The sequence below is a fragment of the Cydia fagiglandana genome, chromosome Z, assembly GCF_963556715.1.
Source record: "Cydia fagiglandana chromosome Z, ilCydFagi1.1, whole genome shotgun sequence".
NCBI lineage: Eukaryota > Metazoa > Arthropoda > Insecta > Lepidoptera > Tortricidae > Cydia > Cydia fagiglandana.
Window position 1 is genome coordinate 22937467 of NC_085959.1, and position 13030 is coordinate 22950496.

The following is a 13030-nucleotide window of genomic DNA, read 5'->3' on the forward strand; positions in this document are numbered from 1 at the left end:
GTAGTACGGGAGATCAAGATTTACGTATCTACTTTTTGTTCTTTATTCGAAAAACCTAAAATATCATAGAAAATTATACGCGTTCATATTTGCTTATTCTACACTTAAAACTAGTACATACCTGTTGGTTTATTTACTAACAAAATGCACATTGGACGATGTTTAGATTTACTAGCATTTTTAGAATAAGTAGTCTTCTATGTTTTATATGTTGAAATATAAAATGTGCTTTACAAAATTTTGGCTGGTGCGATTATTGTTTAAATATTTTTGCTCGCATTTGGTGCACTGCGATTATTATTTCCATTGTTAATAAGATCCAATGTCCTATTGTTAAATATCATATGTTTTGTCTGTAACGTTTGTATTTTTTTTACCTTGACTCTAAATTCGTCCAGGGGGCCGATTTTTTAAATTCCGATCGCTCGATTTCGGCACTCGTAAATCGGTTGAAAACGGAGAAATGCTAATTTTGTAAAGAACTTCGGAATGTAGTGGTATTGACCACTCGTTTTCAATTCTATTAGTAGAATTTAAATGCCTAGTAGTGGAGACATTATTGCACGAAATACACGAAATCGAGCGGTCGAAATTCTAAAATCGGCCTCCAGTAGTTAAAAATGCTAGTTAACAACCTATACCGGCGTCGATCGCTCAATCTTTACCGCCACATTAGAGTATGTTCTCGTAGTTAGTAAACGAATTTAAGACTATTGTAAAACTACCGTGAATGAAATAGTCGATTATGGTAATTTGGGCCATGATAACGGCGCAGTCGGGTCGTATTGGAGCCGGCCAGGTCGTTGCCTAGCTTCGGTTGCGAGGGCGGTACGGACGGAGGGATGCGACGCGGGCTCATCAGTGACCGGCCTACGTCTTGTTTGTTACAGGCAAGTCGGTGAACAATAAAGACACGCTTGAAGACAAGAAAGATGACAACGAATTATGGGAGGCGCAGGCCGCCTTCCTGGGGCCGAACTTATGGGACAAGACGCTGCCCTATGATCCCGATCTCAAGGTACAGGAAGTCAGTAATCGCAACTTTATTACCTATTGCGTGTTGCGTGTTGTGTGCGTCTCTCACCAGCTTCCTGGTCGCTACCGCTCGCACTAGGTAATAGAGAAGCTTCCCGCTCTGACCCTCCCCGCCTTTCCGCCTCACGCTTCACCTTTTGCAACCATCCCTGTGTTTACCTTTATAATTTTAAGTAATGTAGCCTAAGTTTTTAAGGTTAAATACTGCTAGCGAATTGCGTTCAGCGACTGTACTTGTATAATTATAATTTCGTTATTGTAAAATATAAATAGGTAAATCATTGCGAGTGTTATGCTGTGCGTCAATACGTGCGCGCCGCGCCACTCGTGGCACGTTGCGTGACGTGTCCGCTCTGTGGTTTTCCAGTACGTGGACCTAGACGAGTTCCTGTCGGAGAATGGCATGCAAGGAGAGGCGCTGGGTGGCGCGCACCTGGGCGGCTCGGCGTTCGGCGCGGGCGCGGGGCTGGCGCTGGGTTTGCAGGCGCCCGTCACCAAGCGCGAGCGCTCGCCCTCACCCTCCGACTGCATGAGTCCGGACACCATCAACCCGCCGCTCTCACCCGCCGATTCCAGTAAGTTTCAACTTATCTCCATTTCTTTTGTAGTTTTTTAATTCATGTTATCATTTACCTGTTGTAGTCCGTTGTTTTTAGATGAGATTTTTTATAAACTCAAAAGTAAACTTTTTTCTCCAATATTAAATCTGAGTAACTAGATATATGCACTAAATTATAGTGTCGATAGTTATCGTAGCGCAATATTAGATATCGTAGGATCCCTAGCATTTCGGAAGAAAAAGTTAATTACCAATAGGTACTTACCCGAACGATAACAAAAACCTTGTAGCAGTTGTAGCGTTAAACTTGATATGCGTAATTAATGTTCCAGCATTTTCAATGGCGTCGTCGGGTCGTGATTTCGACCCCCGGACGCGCGCCTTCTCCGACGAAGAATTGAAGCCGCAGCCCATGATCAAGAAGTCCCGGAAACAGGTAAATGAAGTTAGTGCGCTGATCATTCCTAGCCGCATGCTGCCTGAGGGGAGCGGCGTACACACACTAACACGCACACTCCACAGAGACACTCGTGTACCAACTCACGATCATAAACATGCTTCCTTTTTAGAGTTTTAAAGGCCTATTGGGATTTCGAGATAATCACAAGATATAGAGACGATATAGAGATCAACTACGAGATCTACATTAGATATCGACTAGATGTGACTTGGATATGTAAGTAGAATCGCGGAAACGTCAAATCTGACATATCTATCTTACAAATATCTTTAAATTATGCATATCGTAACTTGTTGAGGTCTAGTAGAGATCTAATTCATTTTCCGAATCGAGCCGTTAGTCAACTAGGAACCGTCCGCGACTTTGCTCTGTGATCTTTAGTGCTAGAAAGCTGCAATTTGGCACGGATACATTAGTCATGCATGGTAACAGAACGGTAGAATAAAATGTAAAACAAAAAAAAATTAGGGTACCTTCCATACAAAACGTCTGTTTTTCAAAAATATTTTCCACTTCAACACAATGGTGTGGGGTATCATTGGATAGGTCAATCAAAACGAATACGGGTCTCCAACAACGATTTTTGATAACGTGAAAATTTGAAGAAAATATTCGCTCCGAAAGAATAAAACTAACTTTTATAAGCCCTCTAACTTTTGAACCATAAGTCCAAAAAATTTTTAAATAAATCGTGAGAATAGCTTAATAAATATTTTCTAATAAAACTATGGCGAACATAAAGGTACCAACTCCCTTAAGTATGTACTCGTAATGTACATGAATACTTACTAATAGCCCGTAGAATATCGGGCCATGCTCAGATTGCTCAGTGAAAGGTCCCGTAGTTACCATTCTGCCAGAATAGGCTCATTCTGGCAGAATGGTAACTACGGGACCTTTCACTGAGCAATCTGAGCATGGCCCGATATTCTATTGGCCGATTTGAATCATTGAATTGTGATCATAATGCGAAACGACCAGTAAATTACTAATTATTAAAAGTTACTACTTTTAGTAGTAGTAGTAGTAGCAGTTACTACTCGTAGTAGTAAAACACTTTATTGTACAAAAATAAAAACAAAACAGGAAAAATAACATTCGTCATTAGTACAAAGGCGAACTTATCCCTTTAAGGGATCTCTTCCAGTTAACATTTGAGCAATTGAGGGAGAATCGGAGACGGTAGACATCCGTACTGTACCAACAGCAAATGAAAGAAAAAGAATAATAATAAATACGAAAAGTTATACTGAAGTATAATACATCTCCGTACATCGACCCGTTTGAACTCTACAATGAATTCCTTTCTCTTTAAATATTATCATAAGTTCTTTGATGTATTTGTCTACGCGATACTTAAGTAGTTACCAGTAAATTGAAGTTTAAATAATAAATAGAATATTCATTAAATAAAAATATTAAACATCGATGTTCCATGTACATATTAAAATAATATCACGTATGGAAAATATTGTAAACTGTCGGGCCAGAGTGCCGAATTGAATGTATTAACGCGATGAGCCACAAATTTAAACATATTATTATACTCTCTGTTGTAAAACATATACAGGGTGACTTCAAATTGGTAATTTAAATCAATGTTTTACATGTCTCAATTAATTGAACAAAGTTATTTTGTAGTATTAATGTATGATTTTTTTAGGCTTCAAATGGTTAATCCTAACATAATAATTTGACAAAGAGGTTTAAGAATTACAAATTAACACTTTCCTCTTTGGTTATCAATCACCTGCCACAGTATTTATGAAGTAAACTTGTTTTGATTAGTTATTGTTACTACTTACCTACTTGTCAAAGAAAATAAGAGTGACATGTATGATAGGTACCTATTTCATGTTGGGTAACCACACTTCGGGACTTTAATTATTTGTTTTTAAATTAGTAAATTTGCGATAATTAAATAGAGGTAATTTTAACAACGGGATTAACGTAATTTGGCATTAACCCAGCCACAATCGAGTTTTTTATATTACCAATTTTAAGTTACCCTGTATAGGTAGTACCTAGATAGTAACTAATAGGTACTGAAAGTTCTTCGAATACGGTTATACAATAAAAAGAAGTATTATTTTATAATAGTCCATAAAACTTTATCATTTTTTCAAGGGTCAATCTATTCGGTTTTTTATATTACCTACTTATTAGATTGCGGGAAATGTAAAAATACTCCGTTTGCGTCCGTGTTAATCAGGACCCTCAGCAATGAGGATACGACAGGAAAGAAGAAGAATTTGAAAATTGTATCCGAAGCCAACATTAAAGTTACAATAAGCTTCATCAAAATTTCATCCTTTTATAATAAATGCTACCCCTCGTGCTACTGTATATGGCTGGTATTATTGGTTTTGTATGTCTTCTTCGGTTACTCATGCCATTCATAATAAAATTTCATAACTATTTACGCGTAATGCAACCTTATCGCTCTCTGAAATTAAATACCTACTACATAATTAATTTGAAGAAATACTGGTTGCCTAATTACTGCAATATTGTAAGTACGGTCAGCCAAGAAAGTGGTAGACCACTTTCTGGGCTGACTGTACCTACAGTAACTTATATCTTATATTCTAAAAACTTTCAGTGTTGACGTAGTTTTAAATAGGTTAGCTAAGAAATCAAGTAACCAATACATTAGGAATAAGTATTAGTAATCATCGTAATAAATATGAACGCCGCGTATCAGTTCATTGTATTATGTATTTGGATTTTCAAAAGTTACAGATGGAACTTGATTTACTCAGCTTATTCTAACATGGAAATAAGGACCTCTATAACATTACACACTTGATTCAGGAAGGAGAGGCATAGTGTAGGGAACTCTTGTGATTCCAATACAGCATGCTCATCCATCAAATGCACTAACGCTTTACCGAGCAGTATTTAGACTAATAATAAAATTATGCATGCTATTGTAGTGTTGGTATGAACTAAGCTGGATTAATACATGACCTATATATGGTCACATTTTGTTACAAATAACTTTTTAAGAACCACAACGATTACAAAATAACTACTATCCATTTCCGGAACTAGCACTGCTGAACAAAATCGCTTACTCTCATTTGACTACTGTTGGTTGGGACCTGATACACTTATGGTATTATACAATCTGTCTGCTGTGAATATATATGATTATGAAGAAAGATACTCCTTTTTCTAATCCAAAGTGTAAATTTTACAGGACCACTTACGTGAGCCTATGTTACCGTGTTCGGGAGAGGTAACGGTAGACTTACGATCTATGATATTGTGATTTACTTAGTCTAAAATAAACTAAAGGACGTTTTATATTTAACTTGAAGTACCTAACTAATAGTGGCGGGGATAACAAGTACCTAGAGAGTTGTGGACCTGGTGGGTTTATAATATGCCTAAGTATAGCAAATTGAAAATGGGTAGTCCAACTGTTTTATTAATTACTAGAAGATATTTTTTTTATTTTTTATTGTTCTAGTAATCCAAACAAGTTTATCATTAAAATATAAACTGAAATATACATCGTACAAGGTTTCTGTTTTCAGTTTTTCAAATGGGAGTAAACTATTTCCACCCGCAGCCGGCGCGGCGTATACTCGCGTTCACCACAGAGTTAAACCGCGCTAGTTTATATAGCTGGTCAAGCAAATCTTGTCAGTAAAAAAAGGCGAGAAATCCAAATTTTCTATAAGACGATATCCCTTCGCGCCTACATTTTTCAAATTTGGCGCCTTTTTCTACTGACAAGATCTGCTTGACCAAGTGTAGTTCGTTTTTTTAGTATTAGAAAAAAAAAACAATCTTGACGTGTCTTTTTATTGAAAGCAACTTATGAAAAATAAGTCACGGCAAATATGTAACAATTAAGAATCATATACGATTATTTCAATTATTTTGCTTTCATAAGTAATAGTTACTGAGTTTTAAAAAGCATTTTTCAATTAATAAAAGACACGTCAAGATCGCGTAGTGTTTTTCTAATGCTAAAAAACGAACTATAGTGTCGACGACGGCTTTGTACTGTAGCCAGGGGGGTTTCAATTAGTCTACTTTGTTACAATTTTATACTGTTTACTATTTGTTATATTACCTAAGTATATACATATTTAATTTATTTCAATATAAACTTAATAATACTTAATATGGTTTATATACGTTTCGAAGTACACAAAATCGTACCTAATTACATATGTATGTAAATAGCTAATGATATACTTACAGGAAAACAAGAAAAAAATATTAGTAGGTATACCTACCTAATAGTTCTACGGATATAACCACAATGTAGATTCAAAATACGTTGTTTTTGAAGTAGGTACTCGTGTACTCTACAAGACTATATTCAAGACAAACGGTGCCTACGCCATTTGCTAATTGAAAACCTCATGGCAATAGTACTAACTGGCTTTACCGAGTGTTTGAGTGTGTCCACTCGGGCGAGGGGCGAGGAAGTTACTATTGTGGCGTTAACGAAGGTGGTTTGTTTGGGGGTCATCCATTAATTAAGTACGTCACACGTTTAGGGGAGGGAGGGGGTCAAGAAAATGTGACATGGGGGAGGGGGGAGTCACAAACATTGTGACGTCAATTTAATTTCATCACTATTCATCAATAACGGAAAATTAAATTATATTTTAATTTTCCGTTATTGATGAATAGTGATGAAATTAAATTGACGTCACAATGTACATTTAAATAATGAGGTTTTGGAAGTAGGCAATTTTCGTTCCTTATTGGTTTTGTGTTATAAAATTACTAATATTTCTTTTACCAAATATTTGTTTCGATTTCGTTGAAAACGAAATTGCCTAAAATGTGACGTCACACCAGGTGGGGAGGGGTTTGCAAAATGTGACCAAGTGTGACAAGGAGGGGGGGAGGGATCAACAAACCTAGAAATTCGTGTGACGTAATTAATGGATGATCCCCTTATGCATTCCCGAATTTAACAGTTATAAATAGAAGTGCCAACAATTATGATTCGTCTCTCGCCCATATATTTATACAATAATATGTTTTATAACGTTTGTTTGTGGGACATTACAGGACAATATGCTGGATAATAAAGCCAAAACTTTACAAAAATGCAATATATTTGTACTTATTCGTAATATACCTATAGTCCAAGGATAAGGAATTCCCGTCAAGTCACGAAAAGGGCGGCATTCCATTTTTCGTACAAATTGCTTAGTTACTTATGTGGTTAGCTAATAATTAATTAACTGTTATTAAATAATACTGTGAGAGAAATTAAAAAAAAACTTTAAATACTTTTCTACACTATACCGGGTGTGGCCTGTAACACGAGCAAATCATTAAAACATAGATTGTACTCCTCAAACGGTGACACTTTTGTTCAACAACTTTTAAAAATTATGAAGTATTTAGATTCCCTATTTTTCATACAAAATAAATATTATCTTCAATGGACGCCATCGCCACGCCATTATCTTGACGTTGCTTGTCACGCCTTAAACATAACAAAATTCGCAATACATTGCGTCTTAGAAATAATTTTAAAGTGTATTAAAAATCAAACCACAAGTTATTTTTAAAAGTCGCTGTACAAATGTTGGTCAGTATGAGGAGTAGAGCCTACGGTTTAATTTTTTGCTCATATTACAGGCCACACCCGGTATATTATTTTTTGCAGGATCTGATATAACGTAGAGTAGAATCTTATTGAGTAATCGTATTGAGAACGAAATTGAAACATATCGTCCAGTCAACTCCACAGGATTAGCCTTTCAAAGACTACTCTCATTAATCTTATTATAATCTGTTTTTGCCCTGGTAAAATGTGTATTGGTTTTACTACCCAATAGTGCTTATTTATTTAGTGCGTTCCTACTTACAATTCTATATAAAACATATTATATGTACATATTTTTATTTATTGTTTTCCTTAATGCATCAAGGGTCTGTTGCACCTAACCATGTTATAGCGTTTACGAAAGCTATTATATGGGAAGTTTCATAGTTCACCGCTGAGTGACTTTTATAAGTCCGCTAAACGTGGTCGGTGCAACTGGCACATAGTATAGAACTAATCGACATTACAAAAAAGTCAGTGCCGAATGGCACGTTTGCAGTGTCCGTTAGTTGTCAGGGTAGACACAGAAGACGCGCGATTCTGCACGAAGCCACGGCGAGCTGGGTGGATCTGTCGGTCGGTTCTGGGGGTGACTTTTGAATTTCGATCGCTCGATTTCGTCACGTGCGATAGAAATTGGAAATCGAGATTGACCACTCGTTTTTAATCCTATTATAATAATTTGAAAGCCTATTAGTGGAGATATTATTACGCGAAATGCCCGAAATCAAGCGGTAGATATTCAAAGATCGGCCTCCTGTGTAGTTGTATTACGGGAGGGTGAAGGGTCGTGTGAGTTTGTGGCGCGGCGTGCTAACCCTATATCGACGTGGTCGGCAGTTCGTGCCCGATGACCTGAAGGACGACAAGTACTGGGCGCGCCGGCGGAAGAACAACATGGCCGCGAAGCGTTCCCGCGACGCGCGCCGCATGAAGGAGAACCAAATCGCACTAAGGGCAGGATACCTTGAAAAAGAGGTGAGTGATTTGTCTTAAGGTGACAGTCCATTTCCAACGGCAGCTGCACTACTGTTCATTTTACTACGGAAATTGACAATGACAGCGACGCGTTCAGTACCGGTAGTGCAGCTGCGGTTACAAATGGAATGTTACCATTAAGGTGACAGTCCATTTCCAACGGCAGCTGCACTACTGTTCATTTTACTACGGAAATTGACAATGACAGCGACGCGTTCAGTACCGGTAGTGCAGCTGCGGTTAGAAATGGAATGTTACCATTACTCGAACTACTGCTCTTGTTTTTAGTGTGTAAAGACTGCATAGTCAACGTCTGCGAGACGATCAGGGCATCGATATGCCGTTGGAATTTTATTATAGTGCTTACAGTCGGTCGGCTAACGAAAGCGTTAAGGACGAACAGGGTCACCTAATTTTAACATAATTATTTAATTAAAAGGACAATGTTCTTAATTTATCTTGTAAACATAGACGGCAGGACGCATCTTTGCCACATGTGACAAATAAAAAGTAGTTGTTAACACCACCCACGGTAGGGTAACTTCCACAGTTATTGGCCGGTTGTATATTAATTGGCCACTCTTAACAGTAAGGTTTGTAATATGTTAGGAAAGGCCAATTACTATGTAGTGGCTAATAACTATAGCAGTCACCCTATTTATATGTAGGTATAGTCAATAGCATCATTTATAATATCAAAACCACATTTCCGTCCTTTTGTTTGTTTAATGCGAGTGAAATATTTCAAATAACTTAAACAATGTGGTCCGATCTTTCAGAACATGGGGTTGCGACAAGAAGTAGAGCTGTTGAAGAAAGAGAACCACATCCTGCGCGAGAAGTTATCCAAGTACGCGGACGTATAGGCGGACGCTCCCTCTCCGCACCTTCCCGCATAGCACAAACACGCCACTCGACATGTATGTAACTTTTAGGGGGTGTCCATTTTACGGACCACTACCCTAGGTCACAAGATGGTTATAGTCGCACCAATAAAAGTCTACAGCGGATTTGATAGCCTACGCAGTGTGAGTGTTATGTATACGTCATAATTTCATAGGAGTTTGACGTTTGAAATGGCACTTGCACTGCGTGGGCTATCAAAATCGCTGCAGACTATTTACAGTCTGACTCTAATAAAAAATACTCCAGGTATTTATTGTAAATAAGTGTCTGTCAGATAAACTGTGTACTGTCAGATGAAAGACGAATTAGTTAAGGCCCCGTAGTTACTTCGTGATTTTTTTTCCTATCGAGCGAAGTAAAAAAAAAACAGATTCGAATCTCTGAGGTTGCTATAAAAAATCCTCAAGATTGCTAATAAAATTTTAGGCAACCTATTGTTGTTACAAAAGGCTGTATGATATTTCAAAAACTCACTAAAGAATTGTTTGCAGGTCGCAGGCGCACTCTCGGCGCGCGCGCCGCCGCCGCCGCCGCCAGCCGCGGACACTCTTCCTGCTTCACGCGACGCCTCTTCTTCAGTTCCCGCCTCCGCCCTGCTGACTGCCACATCTCACTTCAACTTCTGATCATCCTCTCTCTGACAAGGCTGTCCTGTCGTTATGTTACCCAGATAGCTATCTGGTTTCGCCAGTTCGATTGTTATTCTTTAGTTTTTTATTCTACACAAATATTCCCACCAAACTGCTGATTTGGTACTCAGTGATCGTGATACATTTGTTTTGCCAGAATTTTAGACCATTCATGTATAAAATATTACAATGAATTTTACACCTGTATTTTAAAAAGTATTTAAGTGTCCGTGGAATCAATGACATAGCGAATCGGCTGTCCACCTTAAGTTCTGTAACAGGTTCTAATGGACTATCTTACAAAATGTTGAAGTTACGTAGGATTAATCATATTGCAGTTACCGTAAGTTTACCTAGTTAGTTTAATAGATAAAATGTTAACCAAAGTCCCATTCGAGCTCCGCTCCGATCTATCGTCGTCTCTAATTCCTTCAATTCGGACTGTGTCCGTCACTCAACAGGGTTAGCCAACGACGTACGGACCAAAATTTTATGGCAAATTGTTATTTTTGAAGGGTGTTTGTTGTAAGTGTGGTGCCGAGTGTGCACCGCGTCATGTTTTCCGACCCGAATGTGGATTATTGTAATAAGTTAATGTTGTTGAATATTTATATTGCGCCGGCAGGGACCGCGCGGCGCCCGCGCCGGGCCGCTCGCGCACCGCTGCGGGCCGCCGCGCGCTAGATTGCTCAAGTGGCTCGCGTACGCATGCGCAAATTAGAGGCTGCGTCTGTATATAGGTAGTTTTAATGGGGCCCAGAGACGGCCCCGGGCCGCGTCCCGGACCTCGGATCCTCTCCGAATCTGTATTATAAATGTTACCGAAAGCTCCCCGTCCGTCCCTCGGTTCCGGCACGAAGGCAGCCTGTCCGCGCCGCGTCCGGGGCCGCCACCCGCGTCCTTGCGCCGCCGGCTCGCTTCGTAGGCCCGCTCCCAGAGATTAACTCCCACGGTGGCGCTCTGGCGCCCATCGCCTCTTCTAGCGCATCACATGCGTACCCTTTGTCGTTTACGTAGTGAGCGAATACTATAGTTTCGTTTCAAATTTACTTAGTGATAGTTTTAAGTAGTTGGTAGATTCCGTAGCGTAGTTGTTATTAGTCTATTTTTGTTATGGCTGTAGTTGTTAACGTTTTTGAAAGTTTATATTTTTTTAGTTGTAAACGGACTTGCGTTATGGTGTATGGATAGGACCCGTGAGTAGAGTCGGCGCGGGCGGGCGCGGCGAGGGTGGCGCCCCGGCGCCGGCCCGTGCCGGGTCCGGCGCGCCGCCCGCGTCGCGCGCCGGCCTCCGCGGCCCAGCTGCGCCTCCCAATGCACTGAAAGCGTCCTTTGATGCTCCCCCGCACTCTATTTGACTCGTGCTAATGTTAATATATATTTTTGTAGGTTTTTGTCGTTGATAAATGAGTCAATTGAATGTTTATTGAATTGAAGAAAATAATGTTTATAAACTAAGACTAAGAAGTTGTTGCATTTGAAAGTATTTTATGGATACAAAGCGAGAACAATAAAATGTTTTTTCTATAAAAGTTTACAAGTGAGGGATTCTATAAAGGTGTGACGATTGAACTTTTGAAATGCACTGTTTCATATCAAATGATAATTATTATAATATGTAACGAACCTAATGTTAATTGGCCGCCCAGTGCGGCATTTGATACTCCATCTTGTTTGTTATAATATACATTAACATACGCAATATATGTAATGGTTTTGTAAATCCATACATAATAATATTATTAAATACGTTTCTTCGAAAATTGTAACATGGGTATAGTTGATATGATAGTTTTAAGTCTGGTTCACTCGACAGCGCCTCACGCCGGTAGCATCGCTTATGCAGCTATAGGCCGCAGCGGGTGGCGGCTGTCGTGTGGAGCGGCCGCGAGGCGTCGTGATAACAAGGAGTTGTATGTACGAACATTACAGTTATTAGCTATACTTAAACCTAAGCTAAGAGAAGTGTAGTGTACGTAAAGTGAATCGGGCGGGGCAGCCGCGCGCTGCTCCGGCGCCGCTTTCCTCGCCTCTCCCCCGCCCTCGCCCCACCCCCGCCTACCACGTACATCCTCCACCGCCACCCCCAACAGGTCCGCTCGCTGCACTGTATCCGGCCCTACTCGCACCTCTTCCCGTTTACTCTATTTATTTGATAAACCTGCTGTAAAACTTCCTCGATTGAGGCTACTTTATTTTTAAAAGTAGATGTCTGTTACCTTTGCAACAACATAAAACCATATCGATTTACTTGTACGAGTAGTATTTTGTTTGACCGTAATTTATATGGTTCTATGGATTGAAATAAACGTTAATTGTTGTATTTATGTTCGTTTTTATTTAAATCGGCGTCCGCATGTGCTCGCCTGCGCGGCGCCCCGGCCGCGGGCGAAGAGCGCGCGTTTCGCCCGCTACGTTAATTTATTGATTATGTTAATCGTTGATCATACGAGTAATGTACCGAGCTCAAAGCCTCGAATCTAATGATTTGATCTGCTGTCGGTATATTTCTTAAATCGGTGTTTTATGTAATAAATCGTGATATAAGTACCTTGCACAAACCGTGAGTTTTCATTATCCTTATTTAACCGCACTTCTGCCTGTTTTCAGTCTGAGTTTGGGTCATACACAGATTTGAAAACCGAAGTTGACACTCCTGTGGACAAAAGTGTTCTACCCCTTTATGCGGATAAGCGTTCAATCAAAAAAATAGGCTTTAAAGTTCTTAAGTTGGTACCTACCTACGTCGACAACCGTGAACATAATTGTTGTATGACCCTGTTAAGAGCTTGATAGTCGCGTGCACATCGTCTATCGTGGTTACATCGACGTTGTATCGTTGTTACAGCAATAAACAACATAGGCAACGCAAT

The 13030-nt window shown here is 39.4% G+C and overlaps 1 protein-coding gene across 10 annotated transcripts in view; it reads left to right on the forward strand.

Annotated features, from left to right (window-relative positions):
* Positions 1-11897, forward strand: part of LOC134679012 (hepatic leukemia factor) — a 132046-nt gene extending 120149 nt beyond the window's left edge. For 4 of the 10 annotated variants that reach the window (XM_063537810.1, XM_063537807.1, XM_063537812.1 and 1 more), the window contains 6 exons: positions 891-1027; positions 1403-1610; positions 1927-2039; positions 8485-8622; positions 9402-9542; positions 10020-11897. In XM_063537810.1, the coding sequence (XP_063393880.1) occupies positions 891-1027; positions 1403-1610; positions 1927-2039; positions 8485-8622; positions 9402-9488 (683 nt within the window). In that variant the 3' untranslated portion in view covers positions 9489-9542; positions 10020-11897. The remainder of the gene's footprint in view (positions 1-890; positions 1028-1402; positions 1611-1926; positions 2040-8484; positions 8623-9401; positions 9543-10019) is intronic. The other 6 variants (XM_063537811.1, XM_063537808.1, XM_063537804.1 and 3 more) reach the window with 3 other exon arrangements.
* The last annotated feature ends 1133 nt before the right edge of the window (positions 11898-13030 follow it).